Source organism: Mucor mucedo (assembly GCF_025094135.1).
Source record: "Mucor mucedo strain NRRL 3635 chromosome Unknown EV154scaffold_185, whole genome shotgun sequence".
Taxonomy (NCBI): Eukaryota; Fungi; Mucoromycota; class Mucoromycetes; order Mucorales; family Mucoraceae; genus Mucor; species Mucor mucedo.
In genome coordinates, this window is record NW_026252469.1 from 53,307 (window position 1) to 80,609 (window position 27,303).

Here is a 27,303-nt window from a genome sequence, read left to right on the forward strand (position 1 = left end):
TTTTTTTTTTTTTTTTTTTTTTTTTTTTTTTTGCATGATTTTTGTCTGGACAAGACTGTAGAAATGTTTCAATGCTGGCATCAGCACGAAATATCTAAAGACTTTATAAATAAGTCGGACAACAGTTCTAGGGTTGATGTGCACTGGCACCACCATTGTGAAAGCAATTCTCATTTTAAAACCGATTAAGGGGGACAGAGGTTGAATGACTAAACATTGACATTCCCAACTATAAACAGTAATAAGAGAAAAAGAAAATTGCAAGCTTTAATTACCATTGAGACGAAAACAAAGTTGACACATATTAGCCAGTGAAGAGAAAAGCGTGTTGCTCGAGAACAGCCACGTGGAGGCTTGTGTCTGTGCATTCCTATGTATACATATGATATATGTCTTGTTTAAGGAACATGAGGGGTGGCTTTCTAGCTTAGGGCTCGCCTGACCGCGGGGCTGATGATTTGGACAATTTCCAACTTACAGCCCCCCCCCCCGTTGGTGACTTGAACTCACTCAACAGCCTAGTATCAAAAGAAGGTAGTCCACTTTAAAATGCGCCTCTTTTTAATCAAATCCTCTCAATACACAGCAAAGTGCTCACGATGTAGAGTGGATCAAGCTATTCGGATCCTGGATACTTTATTAAAACCCACACAGGTATATTTGCTTTATTGGTGGATCAACCCTCATACTTATATGATCATCCCAAATGAGACATAATACACACATGAGATGATGCCTGACAAAAAGTTGACTCGGCTGTTTGTCTAAGGCAATAATAATAACAGCAGCCTATATGATAGTCTCGTTGTGTGTATTCGCATATGCTTTATGAATAAGGGGGATACTTTATCCTTTGTTTTGGTGATAATTTATAAAAAAAAACAATTATGTATTATAATAATAAAAAATGGATAAGTGGGTGGGGGGATAAAAGAAAGAGAGAAAAAAAGATACTATGGGGGGTAGAAAGGATGTGTGTGGGGGGGATATCAATATAAATTTTAGAGTCATCTTTTACTATAACTCTTGATGGAAGAAGAAGAGGAAGAGGAAGGAGAAGAAATGGCTGATGAAGAAGAATTAAAAATCATTTGTAAACGTTTCTTATCCTTTTCTAATCGTTGACATTCCTGTTGTGACCTTCGATTCTCTAATTCCAATGCATCCACACGATTCTTCATATCCAACATACGTTCAACCAAGGCTGTCAATGCATCCTTTGACATAAGTTGTTGATGCACTAAATCATCATTGTCACGCTTTAACTTTGTATTCTCTTTACGTAATTCTATACACTCGCGTTCATACTTGGTGTTATGAAACGCACTAGCCATTGTCATCTTTAATGCATCTCGCTCTGCTTCCACATCCATCTTGTCTAACCTTGATTGCATTAAATCGTCTTTTAATTCAATGGATTCACGTTGCGTTTGTTGTAAAGCTAATAACAAGTCTTCAATTTGATGATGTAATTGAGATACATCGGGTTCTCTTAGAGAGCTAATCGAATGACGATCGGAATCATAACTCTTTTTGGCAGGTGCACTACTATACCAAGACATGGTCTTCTTTTTACGTGTGTTACTACGATTACTACCCGTACTAGATGTTGTATTGTTCTTGGACCAGAAATTGAAACGAACAGCCAGTACTTGTTCAGTTTGCTTTTGCTCTTGTTCCAATTCAGAGACGTACGTTTCTGCTATATGATCCATTTTTTCCTTGGTGATAAGACCACTGAGTTCGACAGCATCTGAAATGACTTGTGTTGGATCATTGTTGTAAGCATCATACAGTTTATTGGATAAGAAGTCGAGGATATCTTCAAATTCTGTAAGTTTCATGAGTTTAGATTGAGATCGTTTCAACATGGCGATGGAGACACGCATGATGGTTTCTGCAGCACCTTCAGCAAACACAATATCGTAGATACGTAAAATGAGTTCCATAGGAAAAGCATAAGCAAATAAAGTCAGGAACCATTGAGAAGCGTACATGGGCACATTGACTTCATGCAAATTTAAAAAATCCGATAAATCGGGTAAGATCTGATCTAGTAGGCTGGAGAATTGATATAATCTGAGTTGTAATCCTTCCATATTTAATGTGAACATGGTTCTCATCTCATACGTCTCCATAATTCTAACTATATGTGAGCCTTTTTTTTTTTTATTCTATCCCTTAAACATACAAGTTCCTTTTTCTTTTGCTTACCTTACAAATACACAAAAAGCTTGCTGTTCAGGCATCTACAGAGAGGGAGAGAGAAAAAGGAGGTTTTAGAAAGAGAGAGAGAGAGAGACAGAGGGGGGTTAGGATAGTGATGAGACTTACATTTAACAATAACGGACCAACCAAAAAGGCCAAACCTTGACAATAACCAACCAAAGAATCATATAGACTATAAGCTTTCAATACTCTTTCCAAGGCTTGTTGACCATGACCACCTTCCTGCTTAAACATATCAATACCGGGAAAGGTACGAGCCAAGTCTCTTTGGATGATGCGTTCATAGGGAGAGTGTTCAGCCACGAGTTGACCATAGACAGTTTCGAGGTTGAGGGAAGCGGATTGGGACATGGCTTGCCAGATCACGCCTCTGACTTTAGGGGGAATTCCTGCTCTTAGTTTTGCCGAGACGAGATGAGGTAGTTTCAGAGCAACCGAACTAAAGTCTTCAGTCAGGGCAGTCCAGAACTCCCAATCGATAGTCGAGTCGACGATTTCATCCGATGTGACTGCAAGGTTTTGAATGGTCGATAAGTGTGTTTTTAGTTGATTCGATTGAATACACACTGATTTTGGGTCTTCATCTAATTTGGCATTTTGTCTTTCAATTTGAGCGAGAATAAACTCGATTGACTCCTATTTTTTTTTTTTTTTGGAGAATAGATATTGTGAGTATAACATATATGAAGAAATAAAAATAAAGGTATTATATACTTGGGGTGGCAATTTTGCGTTTTCTTCTTCCAGTCTTGGAAGCAACTTGAAATCCTTTTTAGGACCTGTGTTTAGACTGTTGGTTCTTCTTCGACTGGTTGGACCCCCTCGTAGTGATCCACTGGTAGTTCGAGTCGGTGAAAGTAATAAATTATGTCGTATAGTGGAACTCTTTGAGGTACGTAGATGAAGTGGAGGTCTTCGAACATATTCTTCTTCTTGTTGTTGTAATGCATTGACAAGTCTCGACATTGTGTAGCTGTGTCTGTGTGTGTGTGTGTGTGTGTGTGTCTGTGTGATGAAGGGGGAAAAGAAAAAAAAAAAAAAAAAAAGAAAAAGGTACAATTAAATGGTTTTATTTAAATTTTGGGGTTCCGGGGGTCCACAGACAGATCACATTAAATTAAATACGCATCCAATAAAGGATGATGAGGATGGAACAAGTAGAGACAACACCCGCCATAATTAAAGTATCGCGCTTTCTTCTGGTATTAATACGAGAAATAATATTATTAATGCCAGGAATACGACTCACAACACCACCCACACGTTGATTGACTCCATGCATAATACGACCTTGTCGAGACACATCCTGTCTTGTCGCATACGCTTGTCTAATTATCAATTACATCAGTCCTGTGCTTCCCTTTTTATCTACCACTCCTTACTCTAAAATCATGTCTGTCATTCGATGTGAACTCTCTACCCTGTTACGCTCTGTCAAGTAATAATCCGCGTTGTCTCTATTTCCTGAATTAAACGTCCTAATCTCATCTTGCACTTGGTTCATCAAATTCGCCTTATCTCGAGCTGCCTTGATATTCGCCTATGAATTAGGGGGGGAAATCACATCAGAAATTTATGCAAAAAAAAAAAAAAAAAAAAAAAAAAAATTAAATGTACCTTGGCTCTTCTGAATTCTTTGGTATAATCGTACAAGATATCTTTATGTCTACTGAGTAAATGAATCATGGAAGGGTTGGTGGGTGTTGAACTAGGTTTATCAATAAAGTCGCCCATGCCTGTAATCACCAATTGTAGCTACAGTATACAATATTAAGTATGTTCATGACAATGAGGAGAGATGAAAGAGAAGGGTACATACCTTTTTTAGCAAGTCGTCTGTTTTAGCTTCTTGTCCAACATCTTCCAACGTGGCAGTAGATTGTCCCATTTTAGATAAAGATGCTAATTGACTTTCAATTTCGCCTTCCAGAGTTCTTGCTTCTTTTCGAAGTTGATCCCAAGACTGTATAGGTGCTGGAGGTTGAGACATGTCTGCCTCTTCATCTAAAAGCGGTTGAAGTGAAGGCGATGAACGTTGCATTAGTGGATATAAGAAAGAAAAGGGAAAGGGGGGGAAAGGGCAAAAAAAAAAAAAAAATGTGTAATTCTTGTTTTTTTTTTTTTTTTATTTATAACAGATTTCTGGGTTTAGATTCAAAAAAATTAATTTGTACTGTCACCAGCTTCAGGTGTGGTTATACATGCATTTGAATTGGGTGTGGAGGGTCTTGTTGTAAGAGCCAAAAGACGTTTATCGGTATATCCAGACTACGCCAAAATAAAAAATCGTTAGCCATAGGTCCCCTTTTTGTTGAACATAAAAAAAAAAAAAAAAAAAACTCACGCTCAAAAGATCCTGCTCTCTTGGAACTCGCATTTGTAACATGGTGTTGTTTTTTAGACTTTGCTTTAACACTCTCTTTAACGAATCATCTCCTACATACAGTCAAGAAGTGTGAGTTATACTCCATTTTTGATCCTAATCGACCCCCTAAATCCCTTACCTACTATTTAAAAGACATTTCCATAATCCATCAAAACCTTTGTATTGTAACACCATACCCGAAATTGAATTATCTTGAAATGACAACTTTAACCAAGCTACCAGTGGCTCGATCGTAGCATCAGCTACGTGTCAAAACCGTGAGTTTTCTTCTTTTTTTTTTTTTTTTTTATCGAATATGTCAAAAAATTTTAGAACACACTTACGAGATAATTGGAAATATAATGTACGAGTTAAGCTTAAATGGTTTACTTCGATAATAATTCCACTTGTAGGAGCACTGGTCGTTGTTGTTGTCGAATTCTGTTGAGCATGGTTAGCACTAACAAGGAGAGTTAATCAATAAAAATCAGAGGAAAAAAAAAAATAATAATAATGTAAAAAAAAAAAAAACTTACTTGAATCCAGGTGAATTCTCTGCATTCGTCTCGGGTTGTGTATTGGGTTGTGGGGACCAGGTTTGTGAAGTTTCCACAGATCTAGGAGATGATGACACATTAGATTGTGTCGATTGTTGTTGTTTTTGTTGTTGTTGTTGCTGTTGTTGTTGTTGTTGTTGCTGTTGTTGAGCTTGCTGTTGTTGAGCCTGCTGAGCTTGTTGGGCTTGCTGGGCTTGTTGTTGAGCTTGCTGTTGAGCTTGCTGTTGGGCCTGTTGGGCTTGTTGTTGTGCTTGTTGTTGGGCCTGCTGTTGTGCTTGTTGTTGTTTCTGTTGCTTTTGCAATTGTTGTTGTTGTTGGGCTTGCTGTTGTTGAGCTTGTTGTTGCTGTGCTTGTTGTTGAGCTTGTTGGCTATTGACAAGAGCATTCATGCCTTCGATTAATTTTCTAACTTCTGCTAAATCATTGGCAGCGGCTTCTGTTGCTCTGTCCATTACAAAGCTCATGTATTTTTTTTTTTTTTAAAAAAAAAAGAGAGAGAGAGAAAAAAAAAAAAATTAAAACCGCCGGGGAACATACTCCAAAGAAATATAATTTTTTTTTTCTCGCTAGTGTAACCTCTATTTTTTTTTTTTATTTTTTTTCTGGGAACTTTTTTATTTATCAATGACAAGCTGCTTTTATTGTAAACACAAAAAACTTAAATTCCCGGTTATGTTTTTATTTTATTTTTTATTTTTTTTTTGGGTGAAAACAAAAGTCGATCCTTTACATATTTAGGTAACATTCAGGTCTACAAGATAACATTACACCACCTATCATGCAAAAAAAAAAAAAAATCTATACTAGTACAAAACTTGTTTCACTTCATTTATAAAATATCATGTCCTCTTGAAATTCATATTGACTTTGATGAAATGTAAAATAAGATGCTGCAATGTGCGTAAAGATTGGAAATTCATCCATACAATGTAAGGCATAAATAAAAAGCATCTAGATGCACTACAAAGAAGAGAGAAAAGCAAAAAGAAATGCTCCCTGGCGGGCTCGAACCGCCGACCTTCAGATTATGAGACTAACGCTCTACCAACTGAGCCAAGGAAGCCTTTCAGATGCTTTTTGATAAGTTAAAACAATTATAAAGGCTAAATTAAATTAGCTGATTACGTAATATTTTTTTAAATATTTTTGTTTTTTATTGATCAGACGAAATGCCTTTGATTTAAAGGTTCAAACATATATATAATTCAATTTTGGATTATTATCTGCTGAAAATTATCACACAAATGTGAAAGAAGGTGGAATAGTGTTATGAAATGTTATAATCGAGGCTATAGGACTTGTGATGATTGGAGTAGAAAAGGATAAAATAAGTAGATAGAAATAAAAACAAAAAAAAAAAGGGATGATACTCTTTTATTCTTCATTATAAGTTGGAGAGTTCTTCATAATAAAAATAAAGGTCCTTTTATATTGAATCATTACTTCAATAAACTTCTGTGTAGGTTGATTAAACATTTCCAGAGAGCTGGGAGTTATTGGATTAGAATAATAAATCTGTAGCGACATAAAACTGTCGTATTCAGGTACGATTCACTTAAAAATAATTAAACAAGTCGTTTAAATAAATAAGTTATAAATAAGGCGAAGGATCGCCAGCTGTCTAACATTTCATAAGTTGCCGTGAAGGAGGGAGGGGATAATTTTATAAATTGGACGCAGAAAATCGTTTTCACATATTAAAAAAAAAAAAAAAAAAAAAAAAAGTACTTAAATCAATTTACCGTGATTTAAGGAGAATTGCAAAAAAGAAATGGAGACAATACTATGTAACTTTGTTTCGACTTTTCTTTCGTAATTTTTCTTGAGATCTAATTGAGGTTTAAGATCATCATTAAGAGTTGTTTGTTACTAAACGTTATGACTTGGTAGTCGATATTTATTATATATATAATTTAAAAGTCATATTATGTTGCTTGTGTTGATATTTATAGTGCTATGTATGTGGTTATTTATAGAATAATATTTGTACGACTCATGGGGTTTGATGCCTTTGCTCAGAGTATTCAATCATATCAACAGCGTCAAGGTTCACACCAAATTTTCTTTTAATTCTGACAGGTAGATCTGCACCAAAGAAGTATAAATCATCAGCTTTTCTTACTCGGGACATTGCTACATACATTTGACCGTGGGAAGGCATGTTATCTAAGTGAATCGCAACAGAATCAATTGTGATACTCTGTGCTTTATGTATGGTAGTAGCAAACGCAGGGACTATTGGAAATTGTGACCTGACGTAGCTTGTGCCTGGAATCGATCTGGTAATTCGTTGAATCCAAATTGTTTGTTGACTGCCGTCGGCGTTGTGTTTTACAAGTAAGATATTTTCATCATCGACTTCTAAAATTTTTGCTAAAGTGCCATTTACCCAACCTTGAGAGACCCGCAAGTTTTGAAGGAGCATGACCGGCATGTCGACTTTCAGTAATAGTTCTTCAAGAAGTCTGGTTTCTTTTAAGGCTCTGACAGCTGATTTCCGATTGCCACCGTTGTAAATATCTATAGAAGTGATCGAGATCGAATCGCCTTCCAGGTTTTAAACTCCTTGGTATTGGCTCTGTCTACGTTAACTCGCGTTGTGTATAGACGTAGGCAACTGGCTGGTATGTCACTTTTAAGGACCGTTCTAGAATTGATAAACTTAACCACTTCCTCATCGAAATTACATATGCGAACTTTGTTAAGAACATCAATAAGTATTTGATCAACTTGTCGAATCGGTGCGTGCAATGTAAATTTAGTAGAGTAGTTGTATAGCGGAGAATCCCAAATTAGGCCTTCGTCAATACGTACAGGTAGCAACTGTGCAACATCACCAAAAAAAAGTGTTTTAATACCTCCCATCGCTGTGGCTCTTTGTGTTGTTCTGATCAAAGCATCATTCATAATGTCCAAAAGCTTCTTACTAATCATTAGGGACGCTCAAATAAAATCGAGCCTCCAGGTTCCAGCTTCCAGCAAATTTTAGATAAATTCTATTGGCCAAGCATTTTCCGATTTCTTTTTGTGATTTCTTAAATTTGCTGGAGCAAAAAGTGCTCCAGCAAAATAAAAATTAATTCCAGCTTTTTTTTCGTCCAATAACATTTTGGTATTTCGTTACATGATGTAAGGCTATCAAGCATGACATAATTTATTACTTTAGTCTTTTCCACTTCAACAACACTTTTATTATTATTATGCCTCTCTTGTCAACTAAAAAACGTCTCATGGAAGACGTTAAAAAAATGCTGTTTTTCTTCATTACAAAATATGAACGAGAAACCAAGTCGACCGAAGTAGATCGTCGCATAATCGCAATGACAAAACAGAATCTGGAAACAATGGCAGCTTTTTACCTTGCTTTACAAACCGAAAGATACAGCGTAAAAAAAAACTGGGGTACTCGTATTCGTACTGGCACATATCTCGATTTATTAAACGAAGGTAGAGAAAGTGTCTTTAAAAGTAAAATAAGGATGAGTAAAGAAGCCTTCAAAGACGCAGTCAGAGCGTTTGGTGATTATGAGGAGTTCGAGAACTTCACGAAAGAGAAAATTGAGCTCCATTTCTTGATCACTTTTCATCGATTGGGATGTAAAGGAAATGCTGCTTCAATCACGCAGGTATCCGATTACTTTGGTGTTTCTGGTATGACAAAAAAAACGCTCAGATTTATTATGATCTAACATTAAAAGTAGAAGGTACTGTGATCAATTACACCAAGAGAACCATAAATGCAATTCTGGCTAAAGAAGATCAGTATGTTTACTGGCCAGCGGCAGAAGAAAGGGAACATATATCAAAGAAGATAGGCGAAAGAAGCCACTTCAAGTCATGCGTCGGATTTGTCGATGGTACATTTATAAGAACCGAGCGTAGTCCCAGCTATGCCAAGAATAATTTTTATTCTTATAAACGTGCGTATGGTATCTCTACAATGCTCGTTTGTGATCACAAACGAAGAATTCGTGTTTGTGTCACTGGATGTCCTGGTGCTATTCATGATAATAATGTTTATCAAGCAACAAGTCTGGCCAAATCCCCACATAGACATTTCTCCCCTGGTGAATATATATTAGCTGATAGTGCATACAGTGTTACCTCGACTGTCATCTCATCATACAGAACCGGTTCAGTACAGGCTACAAAAGAAGAAATAGAGAAATTTAATTTGTATGTAGCTCAAACTCGTATCGCAATTGAACATTGCAATGGAATTCTGAAAGGAAAGTTCCAAAGCCTTCAAGAGCTTCGTATTACAATTCGTGACAGGAAAACTTTGATCGAAGCGGGAAGATGGATTCGTGCTTGTTGCATTATGCATAATTTCCTTTTAGAAGATTCAACTGACATAGAGGAGTTCAGAGAGGCCAGTGGACATAGAAGATTCATCAGTAGTTCGCAGAATAGGTCAGATGATGATAGTAGTTTAAATTTCAGAAGAAATCAGTTGAAGAATGATATATTGCATAACAACGCTCAAAATTAATAAACATTTATTTAAAAAAAAAATAGGTTAATAATCTGCAAGGTCTTCCATAAACTTCTTTATGGTTTCATATCCTTCAGATCCTTTTTCTTCGTTTCGAAGTTCTTTATTCAAAAGCAGCCATTGCTTTTGTCTCTCGAATATCATTGCTACTCTCTCGTCATCCCTCTTTTCTCTTTGAAACTCCAATAGCTCGTCCTCGCGATCTTCATACTTCTTAGATGCTTTTCTTTGTCTCTCAAAGAAGTCGGTAATGCACTCATTGAGACTCCTCTTTTTTCCTCTACTTTGTCTAGGCGAAGGTGGTCTAGTGGAAGAGAGGGGCAAAACATCATCGTCATCATCATCATCATCATCATCCAAGTTGACATCATCAACATCATCCATGTTGGTTGAATGAACATCGTCTTCATAATCAGGCTGTTCATCATACGCACTTAAATCAGGAGTCCCACTGACGATATTCCCATTCGACTGCATTCCTTCACCAGTTACAAGTGGATCCGAGCCAAGTAAAGGGAGAAGATCATAATACCACTTAAACAAATGAGTGGTTTTCTCTAAAAGTTTAGATATAGTAAGTTAAACAAATTTAACGGTATAATAGTTAGCAGTTAGTAGTTTTCTTCTTACCTTCAACAGTGACGTTACCATCAACAGCAGGATCAACACCATATCCAGTAGCGGTTACCGTCTTGTAAGTAGCGGTAAACGATTTTTTCAAATATCTAATCGTCTCTATGATACTTTTTGTGGTTCTTTCACGATGTCCTCTGTTGACGAGGATTTGGGCCAGCTTTTTCGCCATACCTGTTTGGCTTTCGGCTTCACCTGGTTTTTGACTTTCACATCCGCTGAATTTACTCCAATTATCTCCTACTAGCATCCATTCAACCACAATATCTTTTGAGCACTTGCCATTACTATCGAAGTCATTGATCCAGCTCTTTGCATTCGGGATCTTGTCTGTAACACCAGGACGACTATTAGTCGTGGAGCTTCCCTGGGGTCTAGGGGTAGCTGCAGACAGACGTGGAGTTGTTTCCAGTTCCTCAGTTTGTTGAGGTCTAGGCTGAATGTTGACAGGTGTTTGGTTCATTTTTAAAATTTTATGTGATATTTAAGATGAAATGAAGGACAATCCGCTACGTTTTTTTTTTTTATATAACACTCATCATCATATCGGGAGCCAAAAATTATACTTTGTAATGACATAAGGCCTCTTCTAGTACATCTTTCTCTACTATCTTTCATCATACGTTCCTCATTGATTCATTACATCATGTTCAGGACCTCCTCCAATCAAATCTTATTCTGAGTAAAAGTTTGGAATCTAAAAGCTGGACACAAAAAAATATCATTCAAGTTTATAGTTTTTTATGCAAATCTTTATGGGACATCGGACAAAGAAAAAAATTTGCTGGAAGCTGGAACCTGGAGGCTCGATTTTATTTGAGCGTCCCTATTGAAAACTCATCCACCAACAACATTACGTTTGGGTAAAGCTTGACTATTTCATCCAACTTCACATAATTCGGTTCTTGAGACGAATATCCCATTCCGAAAAAGCGGTGAATAGTAATTCCGTTTACATTAAACGCAGCAACTCCAGTTGGAGCCATTTTGAATATCTATTTATTAATTAAAAATGTTAGAACTAAGGATTGAAAAAGAATTGTAAAAGTGTTTCACTACCTTATATCCTTCTAATTTATAATGTCTTTCAAACATCTTGAGCAAGTAAGACTTACCCGTACCAGCAGCACCTGACACAAATGAGACAGAGTTGTGAATCAGCTCAACATTTACTCGATCAAAAACGCTTTTTTGAGACTCATTAGCATTGTTATACATAATCCTGAGCTCGGCCTGTGTGACGTCTGCGCCTCTTTCAAAGTCATTCACATCGGTTAAGCTGTTGATATTATAAGAGCGATTAATAAGAATACCACCGTTATTTGGACCGAGTGACACCAAGTGTTCAAAGTAGTCTAAAAGAAATAATTGTATTAAATATTAATGTTTAAATACTGTAGCTATGTATAGAGTATTACCTCTCCACGATAAATGGGTACTTTTTTCTGCAATATATGTAGTTCCGAAAATGGGTTTGTTGACAACAATTTGCTGGTAGTAGTATTTCTCGCCACTATTCTCTGATTGGTTAAACGTTCTCCAGAATGCCTGTTTTTTGCGCAAAACATATTTTGTCTTCTTCGAAAATATAAACAAGGGTAAAGATCCGGAATAAAACGAACGTTCAAAGAGACCGACATTATAGTTACTGATGTCATTGCATTCATACGGTGATTCACGATAGATGCTATAAAACTGAGTGATTGTCAAGTCGGATCCACCATTGCGCTGTTCATATTTTTCTGTAACAAATGTATTAGACTTTGCTATAATAATATATGCTTCCTTAAATTAAAACGTACCAACATGCACAGCAAAAAAAAATATGGCTTTTTTCTGTAAAAATTATGTCCTTGAGAACATAAATTTATGTTCAGAAATATGGTAAAAAGTGTCAATTTTAATGTCTTTTTATTACCATTATTTTACCATATTTTTTACAATATAGTTATGTATACGTAAGTTCCATGTAAATTATGATACTTTTATGTCCTATATTTATGTAATATTTTTTGGATTTATTTTATGGTATCGCTATTTCCCCTCCTCCCATCGCCCCTCCCATTTATTCACATTTTTTTTTTTTTTTTTTCATTTTATAAACCAAAAATGTTCCAGCTAATGAAGGACCAGTCTTTTTATTAGAAAAATTCTTACATGCATCTGCTTAATTCTGCTGTAAAAATAAAAAAAATAGTAAGCAATGACAGTTATAAAAAAACATCAATATAAGCATACCTCTTCTTCTAAACTTGGAACATTCGGGGGAGTGGTATTGTTATCATCAGCACTATTATTATTATTTTTGTTGTTGCGTCTGAACTTGCTTGATTTTGAGCTCCAGTGCTGTTGACAGATGAATCTTACAGGCCATAAGCGTTGGCAGCTTTTCAGAAAGTTTAACTCTGCATTTGTCTCGACGATAATGCCAGTGGTTTTTGCTATTAAAGAATCTTTTATGTTTACGTTCAATTCCCCCCAGTTAGTATTTGGATATTTAGCCTTGATACTCGTAATGTTTTGGCGACATTCTTTTAAAATAAAATGGTATACAGCTTCGTCATCAGTTACATACTTTTTTATCAATTGTCTTATTGCCTCCCTTTTGTTCAACTCGGATGGCTCAGGTATACGTACAAATCCTGCACAATTGTCATCGCTACTGTTCGATGTTCTGTTTATACACTCGGAAAGACTTGCGTTCAAAATATCATTTGCGCCAGCCAATGAGTCCACCTTTGCTTCAAGTGCCTCCACTTTGATTTTTAGCTCTCGGTTTAGTTGTAAAACTTGGCTATTCTGTTCTTTTAAGTTAGTTATAAGGTTAACAAGTTCGTCGTGTTTAGTCATTTCTGTTAAAGGTTTTAAAAAAACAAAAAGTTAAAACAAGGTGTGTGAACAAAATTTATTCCTGATCTGCAAGATGTCAAGTCACATCTATAAATTCTATTCTGCAGCACCAAGCTGCTTATTACGCTTTTCTCCAAAAATGAAATATTGCGAAAATTGCAAAATTACAATCAAAGGGAAAAGAGCCTATGAAGCTCATATAAAAGAAGATGATTCCAAAAGAAGAAGAAGGATTATCCTGGGTGAAGACAATAAGGTTAAAAATAATTATAATCTAATCCAGAATTTATTGATCTGACAGTGCTGACATACACGTAGGATGTTAAAGAAGACACTGCATGCCACTTTGACAACCATATAGAGGATAATGTGTATATTAATCAGACCGATTCTATAGTATGTGGTTCACATGATAACTCAAACGATAACACAAGTGACACCTTCGATGAATGTAATCCAAATTATGATAGGAGTAACAACAATATGAGCATTAAAAGTATAAACCATGGGCCATACAAAAAGATAATCAATATACTAATAAGTATTAAAGTGGATGATACCACGAATAATACAGATGGAACCAACAGCTCTGTCCATGATATACATAACCATTTAAATAACGAAATGAGTAGGAACGAGATTAATATCATTGGCGATAGCTTACTTGAGACAAACGAAAATGTTGATAATACTATCTGGGATATGCCAACTACTGACAACTTCTATTATACTGTCTCCCATTCGGGAAATTTGAATGAAGGTAATATCTTCGTGACTTATGCTTTTTTTAGACTATTGATACCATTAGTTTGTAGACGATGTAATTAGTAAAGATGACAAAAATATGAACTACGAAGATGATATTTCGGGTTTCCTTGATAACGATGTATACGATAAATATTTCGCTTTGTTTACTAGATACAAATCTCGTATTGCTGAATGTTTAAAAATAAATTTAAATGACAAAAATCAAGAAGAGCTCACTGTGCTGGAAAATAAGGACCTTCAAATAAAACAACAACTGGCAACCTCAAACATAAGCAATGCTGATGAAGAAATTTTGCGCACGTTAATGAACGAGTATATAACATTGCTTAGTCCTGGTAAGTTTTTTTTGTAAGGCCAACCATATTGTAAATTTATGACTTCCCACTAATGCAACGTAGATAACAGATTGCTTATGTCTAAATACCAAGGCAAAAAGTTGATCAAGCAGCTTTGTCCCATAGTTCCAATGGGGTATAGAACATGTGAAAACGGTTGCACCCTTTTTACAGATGGGATCGATTCTTGTAAAAACACAAAATGCAGGGTTCATCATGAAGGTAAAACAATAATGTTTCCATTACACCAACAGATTGCGATGCTTTTCAAGTGCAGTGAACGTAGAAGACAATTATTATACCGTACAAATCGCGCTGAATCACACGAGGAGTTACAAGATATATTTGATGGAAATGCTTACAAAAGTCTGAAAACAAGTCTCTATCAAAATCCGTATGACATAGCTATTGGTCTATGCGTGGATGGGTTTGCACCCTTTAAACGAAATGGAAGGTCAATGACTTTAATAATGGCAGTTATTTATAACTTTCCACCAGAGATAAGGTATTACTAGCCCGGTATAGTTATCCGCTATAATTATTGAAATACTGATATGTGCACATTTAGATATAAAAAAGAAAATCTATTGATCTTGGGTGTGACTCCTGGACCAAAAAAGGCGGATATATTCAGCTATCTGACTCCTTTAATTAAGGAACTGTTAGTTTTAGAATCTAAGGGAATGATAATTATCAATGAAAATACCAGTTACAAGATTAACGTTCACGTTTTAAATTGTATTGGAGACATTCCGGGTCAGGCCGAATTATGCTTAAGCTCATCCCATACTAGCAAATATGGCTGTAGAATATGCCCTATGGAAGGGGTCAGTCACCAAAAAGACTCAGAAGACCAGAGCACTATGAAAAAAGTAGGAATGTTCTTTCCCCCGCCTCAAAATATGTCTGAAATGCCACCGCTAAGAACCATCGAGGAATACAAACTGGCTAACAATGTAAGATATACTTGGTTATTGCATCAATAAGTGACTTAATATTTGTGAAAATTATATTTAGCGTGAGGGTCTCAAAAATCCGTCGCCATTTACCATTCTTAAGTCATTCCATGGGCCAATGTTTTACAGTATAGACGAGCTACATCTTTTTGGTCATAATATTGCCAGGCAAATATGGCAAGTAATTGAAAATAACAACTATAAATACGGGAGGAAAAATATCTTGTTCTTGCAGAAGCGATTTAGAGTTGAATTAGGCTCGCATATGGCAAAGCTACAGATCTCTGAGTCAAAAATGCTGACAGGCAAATTTATCGGTAAGCGAACATGGCATATTTATAAGTAAGTATAAATATAATTAATGATATTGTGTAGATATATCTTGTAAATCTGGATATAGCAGAGGTGTCGACTGGATACAATTTCTATTATATGTTGTGCCTACCATCTTGCCAGAAATGTATGAAAAGCAACGCCCTGGTACACGTTTCAATGAAGAGAACTTAAGTATAAAAAAAGCGTTAAGTAGAATATCAAGAGCTTGCTTTTTATGCTTAAAAAAATCGATCTCACATCTAGACGTTGAAGAGATAGAAAAGTACGTGTACATATCTTTAGCCTTTAATACATATACAGTACTAAATATTTATCAAGTTGTATTATTGAATGGCAATACTTTTTAAAAGTTAATTTCTCTCAAAACATCAATGTTTTTACTATCAATCAACATTATCTAAATCATGTCGCTGATACTATCAGAGAGTTAGGGCCCATGCGTTATACCAGCGCGAGGTGTTTAGAAAGGAGCATTGGAATGATAAAGAGTTCAATCAGATCATCATCGAAGCCGTCTGAATGCATCAATAACTTTGTGGCTGAGGACATACAGGCGAAATATACCAAAACAGCTAACATTCAACTGGAAGATAAATTTGAATCAGGATCATGCTACTTAAAACAGAAGACCTGCAATCTAAAAGATATTATTGGGAACAACGCGTATAAAAAAAGAGCTGCTTTTGAGTATTACGGCCAAGATTTTGATATGAATATGCTGGTTACTTTGTTTGGAGGATACAAACGATTACAAGATTCTCGACAATTAAGGATAAATATAAATCAATCGGGTAGTTCAAGAGTAGTTACTTTCGATGTGGCCACTGAAAAAAAAGTTGGTGTGGTGTACAGCATTTGGAGATCTAACGAGACAACGATATTCCTTGTTAGAGAGATCCCTTTTACAACTGATTCACATAATCACATAAAAATATGTCGAACTTTGGACACTACCGAGAGGCTAATAGATCAGGTTGCGTACAATTATCGAATCATTCCCGAAAAAGAAGTATCTTGTTCTGTAATTTTAATCCAAAGCCTACTCAAATATGATCAATCGTTTATTCTTGATGCCCTTCACTAGTTTTGTATAATTCGTCGAATATACAGTATGCCTTAACTATGATTAATCTGTTGTAATACATATAGCACAGTACCTTGCAAAAGTTAAAGCCTTTAGTAAATTTCCATATTTTTGGCTCTAATTATCATTTGAACAATATATACCATCAATATTTTTTTTTATACAGCCTCAAAAAAAACATATAAGTAAAGAACGTATGAGAGACATATATTTTGTGTCCTTTTGAAAGCGATCATAATATTACTATTACTTTTATGTCCCTGGTCATCAAATTCTCATATCACACATGTTCTTTTTGCGGCTGACATAGAATTTCTATTTTATTAAACTATTTTTTGTGCTCCTCCATAAAAGAGACTTATTTTTTATGTCGCTTGACAAAAATGACATCAAAAAGACATCAAAATACCATTATACGACATATCGGACATAATTTTTTTTGCTGTGATGAGTTCTTGTAAAAATCTTGTTGCTGTTGGGATTAATTTCTTTGATATCACGTCTTAGTAGTCTTCTCTCATCACCAGGTAAACTTGTATGTATAAAATTTACTGCTCTTGATGATTGATGCTTATGCCATCCCATTATATCGTATACTGCTTCAACAACACCAACAATTCTATTTTTGAAATGCTCCTTTTCGGTCTTATCATTCTTGATTTTATAACTGCCAGAGCTGCCTTTGTTGACAATCTCAAATATAGCTTCCGTTTCATTTTTTGCCATATATTTTGCGAGATATCTAACAGCTGCTTCACCTTTGTTCTATTGTATATCCATATTAGCCCTGCAGACTCCTAGCAAGTAAGGATTATATCCATTGACTTTCATATCCTCCACACCTCTTTCATATATACATTCATCTTCTACAAATTCAGTCCTTGGTGCTGGTTGTTTAGGGTAACCGAAGCGGCATTTACCTGTAAGATGTAGTTTGCAATATCTATGAACTATCATTTAGATTCTTGTAAAAAAAAAAAAAAAAAAAAAAAAAAAAAAATACTCACGCATCTTGACATTCATGAATTTGATGTTTGAGAACTAATCTATGCATTAAGGGATCATCATTAAAATCTTTGGAGTATAATTTGCAGGTAATGACATTTAAAGCAATTAAATCCTCGACAGTTTTTTTGGTCCAAAGAACACAATAGATATGAGGACTACCTCGATCTTGTATCTCCAGTACCCAGCTGTAATCGGATATGCCTCCAATAGTTTTAGCAAAGCTACCTAAAATATGCTTGTCAAAGAAACGAATCCATTTTCTGTGGAAATGGTTTGAAAAAAGAACAGGATCCTTCCATGGGTATTTGGTACCAGTAGCGGCAGAAAAATCTTCGCTAAAGTCGTTACAACTAAAGGTAAGAAAAAGCTGAGGAGAACCGAGATTTTGGAAAACAGTTGACAGATTTAAATAATTTCTTCTCTTATAGGCAAAGGATGAACGGACAATGTATGGTACGTTGGATACAATATTTTTGTTGTACGTATTGGTGTGGGGATCAATAATGTCGCGCTGGGTGAGGTTGTTTCTTCCTTTTGTACTTACGACCAATCGATTGGATGTTGCTATATTGTTCCTTTCAGTACAGTCTAAAAGAAAAATAATAAAAGCTTGGTCTTGGGCAAAACGACGGTCTGCCATAAGTAGTCTCAATCTGGTGTATCCCTTCAGTGTCTCTTTGTATAAAGTAGCTTTTGCAATTCCACCATGATTTTCTTCAGTAGCAGTATTTTCTGGAGTTGGGGTTGACATGGAATAATGCCCTTGACATTTCGGATACAAATGAGGGAACATCAAAGCAAGTAAACTTTCGGTCGATAGCCTAATGTAAGATCCAGTTGATCCATCTTTCCCTATAATCAAGTCCGAAAACTCAACGCCAGCAGCTTCTGGACTGATATTATTTTCTGCAAATAAGCAATTGTCCGGCCATTGGATCTGCCCATCAACCTTTTTGATACCAATAAACTTTGAGCTTTCTTTTATGTGGTAGTTTACAAGAGAAAACATCAAGGGTGGAAGTTCATATCTTCGTAAAAGAGGGTGAACATTTTTTAAGGCTTCATAGGCTGCAATAACCTTTTTTTTGTCAATTATTCGAGGATCACCACGCTTATAGTATAGACCAAGAGTGCTACCATACGCCATTTCGGCAAATTCAAAGTTATGCTTAATATTGACTGCACCAGAAAGTTCGTAGTGACCTATATAGCCTGTTTGATTGTTGGATTTGCGAGTATTTTGCGTCATCAGCTTTATGGGAGAGATTGCACACCTTTCACGGTAGTTGAGACCTTTGGTTTCCTTCAGAACCTCGCCTGTAAGTCAAATTGTTATTTAGTATCTTTAGTCATATTTTGAATTGTTCATTGTTATACACATACCAGGATAAACATATATAGGAAATTCATTTTCTCTCATCATGAGATGATCTTTGCATACCATGTATTTGGTAACTCCTGAATTATCAACCTGGGTGAAGGGAGTGATATTCCATTGGGAGCAATTGACAAAATTAATATTTTCAATTTTACGATAGCCAACTTCTTCAACGTAAAGTTTTCGTAAGCAAACGCAGCATACACCAACAGGTTTTTGAGCAGAAAACGCTTGAAAATCGAGAATTTCGTTTCTTTCAGCACGTGAAAATGACATTAGTGAGTTATCTTGAACACGGAATCTAGACATGAAGTCTCTCATATTTGAACTAGTTGACATTTTAAAGTTTGACAAGGATTTAAAAAAATAAATGAAGTATAATTATTAAGCTGCTTCATAGCAAATTTACTGTTATTTATATTTTCCAGCTTTTTGCCAAGACAATAACATTGTGTTTTTTTGGTCAGCAAACATTTGAAAACCATTATCTTTAAAAAAAAGTATCGTGTTTATTGAGAGAGAGAAAAAAATTAATGATCCATGTTGGTGTGAGCAGTTGCAAATAACGCAGCGTCGAAAGGAATAGAATCGTCAACTAAACTTAACAACAATAGATGTTCAGACAAGATGTCCGTGAGCTGAACATTAGGATTGGGAATTTTGATAGAAACTTTTTTTCCTGTTCTAGTACTGTTAGAGTTTATTTTAGTCGCTTAACCATGGTTTCTTGAACTGCAATTGGGTTGAACATAGGTAACAACAGTTTCATTTCAACTTTGATGTTTTGTCAGTACATTTTTTTTTGGCAGCGTAAATACATCGTAATCAATAAAAAGCTTACCCAAATCTTCGAACAGGTCTTCCAGATTGTCACTAAACATCTCTCTCAAAAAATCCTTTTTTCCTTCTGTTAAAAGATTGTTGTCCCAGTTGTCCCAGACATACTTCAAGACCACATATTTGCATTTCTGGTATTCCACAGACAAAGGAAAAATTTCTTCTGATACTGGTGTGCATCCTGCGGAGAAACCAGCGCCTAAAAAGTGACCATTGTGATCTACTTCTCGAATTGGTGCAATTGAAGTTACACCAATTCTGATAGACGCAAAGGCTTTGTTTGAATCGTCAAACGTGTATGCGGAGACATTTAGATTACCTAATTAGTAAATCGCTATTAGAAAAACTATATTTCAGATGATTTTAAAATATATGTTACTAGTTATCTTGTGAGAAGTTCCCTCCTTAAAAAACCTTAAGAAGTAGAACATTAGTGGGTAATTTGCCCCAGAAACAAAAAACGTGAGTCTCAAACTCGAGTCCACACCTTTCGCCTCCAAAGAGATTGACTGGGCACTTAGTACTTTGATTTTTGGGGTTTTTTGTGTAACGACAACTCTGTCGCATAAAGCTGTAACCATTGTTTTTAAATATTAATATTATTAATTAATTGAATGAAAACTACGAAGTTGACAAAGAATCCGTTTTTATAGCAAAGTTAGCTCTCATTTTATTTTTCACATGGTGCTATTTAGCCAGCAAGGCCGCACAAAATACATAGGATGATGCGAAAAACTGATAGCTTCCGGGCGAAACTCGTTTGTTAAGGAATGGATTGTACTTCATTAGTATTATGTGTGTTTTACATATTAAGGTTTGAGTGCTTTATCGTCATGAGTTATTTGCGTATTCCGGATTAAGAGTTCAATTTACTGCTATGCACGCTTCGATTTTCAGTTATTATAGTCTGCATTCACTTTTTTTAGAGTCTTGCTAACTTTTTCGGAAGTTGTAGTAAGTTGTATTCATTTTATTTGAAGCTGTATTCACTTTATTTGAAGTTGTATTCACTTATTTGAAGTTGTATTCACTTTATTTGAAGTTGTATTCACTTTATTTGAAGTTGTGTTCTCTTGATTTGATGTTGTATTCATTTGATTTTGCACCCACTCCTCTACTTTTTCTCATTGTATTACTGAACTCAACCGTTTTGAATGGTTTTTTATATATGCTAAATGTTGCCTGTTAAATTTCTTAGCAAAAAACCTTTCGTTTGATTGTCTACGTCAATAAAAGGTTATGGATTGTCATATGGAGTTATGCTACGATAGTGTTACTTGTAATATTTTGTTATTTATTATTTATTCCTGTAGTGTCTGATGTTATTTTTTATTTAACGATAATGAAAATAACTGAAATATTGCTGTACGAATTAGTTGCCCCATAAATTTAAAATAAGTCGTATCAACAATTTATTCACCGCCTTTCTGCTTATTTTCTTTCGTAAGATCCTATTTGCATCTTAATGACTGGTTTATGTGTAGCTAGATGGTCGAAATTACATCCAAATTTATACTAAGTAAAAAGAATACGGGTGTTTGTGTAAATATTATGTAGCACCATCGGAATAGACATAAAAATACATGTGTAGTCCATGCAAAAAGAAAAAGACAAAGAAAAAAAACCTCTGATGCTTCACATGCCAAAATGCTGTGGCCTAAAAAATATGATCTGTGTTAACAAGTTATTTTTAAAGTGCATTAAGGGTTGGTAACCAAGACCAAAAGTAATTTATTGTATAATATTGTAGGCACTATTGAGCTGTATTACGCAAATTAAATAAGATATCTATGGTTTTGAATACCACTTTAAAATAATTGGCTCAAGTTTCAATCATTGAATTTAGCAACGCCATTTATAAATAAATTATTCATAAGTAATGTATGCATCTTTTACATAAACAAAAATGGGGGGTGGGGGATTGCAAAGACATATTAGATTTTAAAAATATACTGTTCCATAGAGCCATAACTCTTTTTTGTACTATCATTTTTTTTACCACCCTCTTTCTTTTTCCCTTTTGAACTGTCTTTAAGTCTACTGCTACTAGTTGCAGAATTTTTGCCTTTGTTTCTTATTTTGTTTTAGGCATTTCAGCAGAGAAGTCCGAATCTGATGTAACTTTATCAAACTCGTCTGACTGACCATCGTCGTAGGACACAACTTCATTGTTTGGAGGCGTATGAATATTACTAGTTTTTGATGACTCGGGATCGCAAGATGTTTGGATTTTTTCATTATTGCCAGACGAAATAAATCTTTTTCTTTTACCATACTAAATAATTCGTTAGAAAAATTGATATGCACCCATACTTAATACCGAGTTACTTTTGTTTTTGTGTTCTCGAAGGAAGCAGGAGATAACTGACGTTCCTGAATTTCAGGAGTTTCTGACGCAGCATAATCATCTAAACAGTAGGGGAAAAAATATCGAATTGTTTAGTGATACACATATGGGTTATCACGTTTGTGCTACTATAATAAGCCATACTCGTTTTTTCTTGAGCTATTACTTGCTTTTTTGGTCTTGATTTATCATTTTTTGGTCCTAATGTTTTAAAAAATTTGGAAGATGGCATGGTACTTCTTGAATTTGCAATATATATATTTAGATTTTGTTGGGCAGTGTTATTACTGCCAAAGCGAAAAGGTGGTGTCACCGATGAGCCTTTGCTTTTTTCGGAAGAAGAGCTGTATTGACTGCTACTTCGAAGATGAGATTTTTTTAATGCAGCAACTATACTAAGAGTGTTACTACTAGGTGATGAAGATTGTGTAGTCCGACTGGATTCAGAAGTATCCGAAGCTATGATAACCGTTTTCTGTATAACATTGGGTTCCTGTTCCTGAGAAGAGACATCATACCTCTCATTAATTTCACGAGATGTGGTAGATTCTCCATTACCTTGTGATGATAAATTATCATACTGATCTCTCTCTTCGTCACTACTCTCAACATTTTCAGTTTCTATGCTGTCTTGGGTGCTATCTAGTCTATCTTCATCTTCATTTTCTGTGTGTGAAACCATATCAGATTTACTTTCGATTTCGTCGTTATCCGAATTAAGAAAGTTTTGGTTATGTTGCATGTTAGCATCTTCAGGAATTTCTGTGTCACTTTCCTGATCTAAAAATAGTACCAGGTCAGAAAAAGTGGGATTGAAATGTACAATTCCAAGTTATAGACAATAATCTTTATCATACCTTCTGTTGCATGAAATTCGGGAGGTCCAAATGTTTGATTAAGAGAGAGACTGACCATATAGTACCCATTTTTTATGCCTTCTTCAAAATGATTTGGAGATACGTCAGGATGCACCATTCTTTTCATGTGTTCAGGAATTAGAGGAACACAAGGCAAAATAAATGCGGATAAGCATTTGAGATGAAATTTTTCTTCAAAAATGGTTCCCAAAAACGAAGTGCCAAGCGCTTGTTCGTTCCATTTCACCATTTACCACCATCATCAAAGGCTCTTTTTTACATAAAAATGCTTCAATGTCAGCTCCTGGAAAAAACTCTTGTACACATTTTTCAAGTAAGACTATTGTAGTGATGACTTTGACGCTGAATTTACTTTTTTTTTGTATTGGGCTTTTAGCGGCATATTTAAAGTTGTAGGTTTAAAATATACTTACGCAGAGGAGGCTTCATACAATTGAATAAACACCTCGTCGTTATCTTCGTCACATACTACAGTGTGTGGAAAACAGACTCCAAAAAATGTGGAAACGATGGACTGAACCATATATGCTATAATAAAATATAATAAAAAAAAATTAGGCAAAAGCAAGTAAAAGTATGATCTGATACTTTTATAATAATATTAGTCAAATTGGATCCACCAATAAATTTGAACATGCCTAAAGAGTATCAACTAAATACATCTTAACTTAGACAGAAATTTATTTCCACATGATGGTATAGAACAACTGCAAAAGTACGGTAACTTACTAGAAGAATATAACTATGGGCGTCATATTGCCAAAAATTACAAAAAAATCAAAAACCATTTCTCGGGTTGAGTATTCTTCAAACAGAACTTTGGGAGTACAAATTCTTTTTTTGATGTTGTACGAAGTCAACATACCTTTATTTTTTATTTCTTTGATCTCCCAGTTATTTTTTCTCATTTATTAAAGTTATATGTTACAATTAATATAGTTTGACGACGCAATTGATGAAAACTCCTCTATCAACTACAAATACGCACATAAATGATGAAATATTTCTTTAACCTATTTTTCGGCAATCTTCCAAATTTGTAAACAGAGGTCAAAATGGCGAGACATTTTTAGTATTTTTAAAATGATGACAGAATGTGATCATTACGATTATATCAGGACTGATTCTTTTCAGTGTAATTTGCATTTGGAGTTAATTTGATTAGTCACGCTTTACCACAATATAAATTGAATAACCAATGTTAGCAGATGTCAATATTATCATATGTCTACCTTATTAAAGACTGGTATTATTTGTAATCAATGTTATTAAAGGTCAATGTTTTTAATATTACTATTCTAACAAGACATTTCATCAGAAGCCAATATTTTGAGGGCTTAATTAATGTTTTCAGTGGCCAATGCAAAAAGAGAAAACCTTTTCTTAGACAGACCCATAAGAAATAACATCGCTTTGTAAACTTAAGACCAGTTAAAGAGTTATACTGTTGGGTCCCTAATTTAACCAATAATATGTATTTAACTTGTGTTAATAGTATACGTATGTATAGTTTTGAGTCACAAAAAGGCTGCTACGTTTTTACAATCTATTCAGAGAAGGTAATACTTATTTTATTCTACTTCAAGTCCCACTATTAACTTTATGTTTATGAATGTGCAACAATTTATACTACATAAGAGGTGGCATTGTTAACACGTGACGAATTGAATTAAAAAGAATACTTCGTCCACAGCCCAAAAAATGTAATCTGGATAACTCGAGTCAAAAAATATAAACATACGTTCATTAAAACTTTAATTTAGATACAAAATTCAAAATCTTCCAACATATTAGTACCAATGCTTAAGTTTCTTTCGACACATATGCCTTGCAACAATGTAAGCTCATAGCTCAGAATGTAACTTTGAAAGTAATCAAGAGCTAAAAAAAATCTGCCATACAGCTTAGGCTTGACGTGTTCTTACAAGCTGTAGTAACTTATAATAGTTATTGTGGTAACAAATTAAGATAATGGATGCAGTGTACAAATAATTAACACCTTCGTAGATTGCTCCTAGAAACTATTTTCTAGGACATCTAGCGTAATTAAACACACAAATAATATATAATGTTGACACTCATTCAAACAACTGGTGTTCTGAAAGTTATTCTATTATTAACTGGAAATAAATGAAGAGTATTTGAATCGCGCGTTGGGCATAGCATTGATTTATTTTTATAAACCAATGTTTGTCTTCTTTTTTTTCTTTTTTTTTGTTTGCCACCCGAGGTATTTGATTGAGTTCTTAAAATGAAGCATTTTCTGATGGTTGTTTTTATCTGCTATATTTATAAAAGCTTATTCTGTTAGTGATCATGGAAGACAATCATTATCTGCTGCTCTATTGAGTTTGTCTTTTTATAATTTGTAAAGTGGATTCGCCTTAACAGGCGCACTTTTCCAAATGTATGGCGCTTTCATAAAATCTTATGTTTATTTTAAAAATAATGCAGCAGTGCGCCAAATGCAGTTACACATTTTAATATATATATATACATAATGCGATCAGATTTTATGTTTTTAAAAATGTAAAACCGCGAACACAGAACACATATCTGATTGCTTAATATTGGTATAAGTAGTTCTCACTTTAGTCGAAAATATTGCTCAAATTAGAGTTTCCGGAACAAAAATAGTTCAAATAGCTGGAAATACAGTATATTTTTTATGATACGTTTCTTTCCTTTTTTTTTTCATAATAGTCACTTCAGCTGTAAATACAGCAATAAACTGAAACATTCAATCAAACAACCGGCACAAAGAATATTGTCACACCAACATTTTTATAATGTGCAAATAATTTACAGTACATTTTTTCCTTATTTTTCGCTTTTACAACTTACTGCTCGGGACGTCTTTTTATAACCTCCTCAACAGATGTCAAAAAAACCAAAAAAAAAAAAAAAAAAAGAAGTCCGGATACCAGTGATTTATAACGTGTCTAATACTTTTTATCAATGTGAAAATTATTCGATACACAAATTTCCATATATGTCGAGTTAACGAGTACATTTTTGATCGTTGTATTGAGCTGAAACTTTGTATATATCTTTCTTACAACATCAACAATATGAGGTTAAAGTTTCAAATTATTTGAGTAAAAACTCTGGGATACATAGCAAAATATCGAAATCTACTCGCTGTATATAGAAGGTATACAGATAACCATATATGTCGAGTAAAATTTGACCCCCTGAAATTAAGCTCATATTAAGTACCGTTGCGTATCATGATGTTAACATATTGTGGTTTCAATTTCAGTTGATTTATATAAGAATTGATTGTTTTATTTCAATTTTTTGTTTTTTTATAAAAATTGCTCGACATAGATGGAAGGTATACAATGCCCAAATATGTTTTGTATCCCCCCAGAAGGTATCACAACTCTAAATAAGGCGATTTTCCAAGCAGGGAGGCTGACCACAACTTATTAAATGTTAAATAAACCAACCCATCCAAGTTCAGGGAGAAAAAGAAAAAGAAATTCAAGATCAGTTTATCAAAGCAAGAAAACAAATAGATCCTAAATGAGTGTTATTTGAGGAAGTTTAATTGAAATTTGACATAATGAAGAGCATTATACAAATGTATAAGTATACTTTGACTAAGTTGATAAATAAAAAAAATAAAATAAAAAAAATATAGACTTGAACGGTATTAGTTAATACCTGGGTTGGGATAATGTGGTGATCTGCTATATTGTTGCTACATTACATAAATCCATATCTATGACATCAATACATTAAGAATAGTTAAGGAATCAATTACCCAATATAGATAGTTAGTACTATCATATCACAAGGTTACAAGAACACAGTGACTAAGCTTACTAAAGATATGGAAGTACAATGTGTCTAAGATGACAGTAATTCCAAGTGTAACATATTACAAAATAAGCAGTTAAAGGTAACAGGATACACACGGGGAAAATGATAACAACTTCAAAGATACTCTAATGATAGTGGTACAGCAGATATTCTTTTTTATATAAATACTTGGTCATTTTATTTCATAATAAAGACAATCTTATAAACAGTCTCAAATTATTTAAAAACTGCCTTATAATTTTTACTTACCTCAAAACACAACACCAGGTACTTCCACAACAGAGAAATCCTTCAGTTACTTCTAGCTTTATATCAGTCAACCATTGATAGTGTGCTGTTACCCTATTATTTTAAAATAACTTTAGAAAAACCTGTGTCAAAAAAAAAGAAAATCTGCTCTGTTGTACCTGGTCTTTGTA

At 34.5% G+C, this 27,303-nt stretch overlaps 4 protein-coding genes and 1 non-coding gene across 5 annotated transcripts; all 5 read right to left on the minus strand.

The window, feature by feature from the left end:
• Positions 1–807: 807 nt before the first annotated feature.
• EV154DRAFT_103102 (rab-GTPase-TBC domain-containing protein) lies at positions 808–3,242 on the minus strand. The gene is made up of 4 exons (XM_051593864.1): positions 2,944–3,242; positions 2,335–2,865; positions 2,215–2,249; positions 808–2,142 (listed from the first exon to the last, which is right to left on the minus strand). Exons 1-4 carry the CDS (start codon positions 3,193–3,195, stop codon positions 1,008–1,010), a joined length of 1,953 nt encoding a protein of 650 aa, XP_051451488.1. The 5' UTR covers positions 3,196–3,242; the 3' UTR covers positions 808–1,007.
• Positions 3,243–3,281: 39 nt separating this feature from the next.
• EV154DRAFT_528829 (uncharacterized protein) lies at positions 3,282–4,325 on the minus strand. The gene is made up of 4 exons (XM_051603611.1): positions 4,049–4,325; positions 3,847–3,984; positions 3,612–3,769; positions 3,282–3,557 (listed from the first exon to the last, which is right to left on the minus strand). The coding sequence occupies exons 1-4, from the start codon at positions 4,268–4,270 to the stop codon at positions 3,347–3,349; spliced, it is 729 nt and encodes a 242-aa protein (XP_051451489.1). The 5' UTR covers positions 4,271–4,325; the 3' UTR covers positions 3,282–3,346.
• EV154DRAFT_528830 (uncharacterized protein) lies at positions 4,305–5,664 on the minus strand. Its single transcript, XM_051603612.1, has 5 exons — positions 5,131–5,664; positions 4,939–5,054; positions 4,738–4,857; positions 4,574–4,665; positions 4,305–4,497 (listed from the first exon to the last, which is right to left on the minus strand). Exons 1-5 carry the CDS (start codon positions 5,613–5,615, stop codon positions 4,393–4,395), a joined length of 918 nt encoding a protein of 305 aa, XP_051451490.1. The 5' UTR covers positions 5,616–5,664; the 3' UTR covers positions 4,305–4,392.
• A 477-nt stretch (positions 5,665–6,141) lies between these two features.
• Positions 6,142–6,214, minus strand: EV154DRAFT_t135. The gene has a single exon. It is a non-coding gene; the product is annotated as a tRNA-Met (tRNA).
• Positions 6,215–21,523: 15,309 nt separating this feature from the next.
• Positions 21,524–23,826, minus strand: EV154DRAFT_528842 (uncharacterized protein). Its single transcript, XM_051603613.1, is given in 7 exon segments — positions 21,524–22,106; positions 22,160–22,239; positions 22,323–22,958; positions 23,036–23,263; positions 23,283–23,407; positions 23,470–23,708; positions 23,786–23,826. 6 exon segments carry the CDS (start codon positions 23,577–23,579, stop codon positions 21,906–21,908), a joined length of 1,380 nt encoding a protein of 459 aa, XP_051451491.1. The 5' UTR covers positions 23,580–23,708; positions 23,786–23,826; the 3' UTR covers positions 21,524–21,905.
• Between the last annotated feature and the right edge of the window lie 3,477 nt (positions 23,827–27,303).

What these genes read in the sequence shown, in the direction of transcription:
- EV154DRAFT_528829 (XM_051603611.1), bottom strand. Translation starts at nt 4,270, where the DNA reads ATGCAACGTTCATCGCCTTCACTTCAACCGCTTTTAGATGAAGAGGCA. An exon ending in CAGACGACTTGCTAAAAAAG is followed by an intron (nt 3,985 to 4,048) that starts GTATGTACCCTT and finishes TGTATACTGTAG; the next exon opens with CTACAATTGGTGATTACAGG. An exon ending in ATGACAGACATGATTTTAGA is followed by an intron (nt 3,558 to 3,611) that starts GTAAGGAGTGGT and finishes ATTGATAATTAG; the next exon opens with ACAAGCGTATGCGACAAGAC.
- EV154DRAFT_528830 (XM_051603612.1), bottom strand. Translation starts at nt 5,615, where the DNA reads ATGAGCTTTGTAATGGACAGAGCAACAGAAGCCGCTGCCAATGATTTA. An exon ending in ATTATATTTCCAATTATCTC is followed by an intron (nt 4,858 to 4,938) that starts GTAAGTGTGTTC and finishes TTTGACACGTAG; the next exon opens with CTGATGCTACGATCGAGCCA. An exon ending in GAGAGCAGGATCTTTTGAGC is followed by an intron (nt 4,498 to 4,573) that starts GTGAGTTTTTTT and finishes ATTTTGGCGTAG; the next exon opens with TCTGGATATACCGATAAACG.
- EV154DRAFT_528842 (XM_051603613.1), bottom strand. Translation starts at nt 23,579, where the DNA reads ATGGTTCAGTCCATCGTTTCCACATTTTTTGGAGTCTGTTTTCCACAC. An exon ending in TTGTATGAAGCCTCCTCTGC is followed by an intron (nt 23,408 to 23,469) that starts GTAAGTATATTT and finishes ACAAAAAAAAAG; the next exon opens with TAAATTCAGCGTCAAAGTCA. An exon ending in CGAATTTCATGCAACAGAAG is followed by an intron (nt 22,959 to 23,035) that starts GTATGATAAAGA and finishes TACTATTTTTAG; the next exon opens with ATCAGGAAAGTGACACAGAA.
- EV154DRAFT_103102 (XM_051593864.1), bottom strand. Translation starts at nt 3,195, where the DNA reads ATGTCGAGACTTGTCAATGCATTACAACAACAAGAAGAAGAATATGTT. An exon ending in ACGCAAAATTGCCACCCCAA is followed by an intron (nt 2,866 to 2,943) that starts GTATATAATACC and finishes AAAAAAAAATAG; the next exon opens with GAGTCAATCGAGTTTATTCT. An exon ending in TTGGTCCGTTATTGTTAAAT is followed by an intron (nt 2,250 to 2,334) that starts GTAAGTCTCATC and finishes CCCTCTCTGTAG; the next exon opens with ATGCCTGAACAGCAAGCTTT.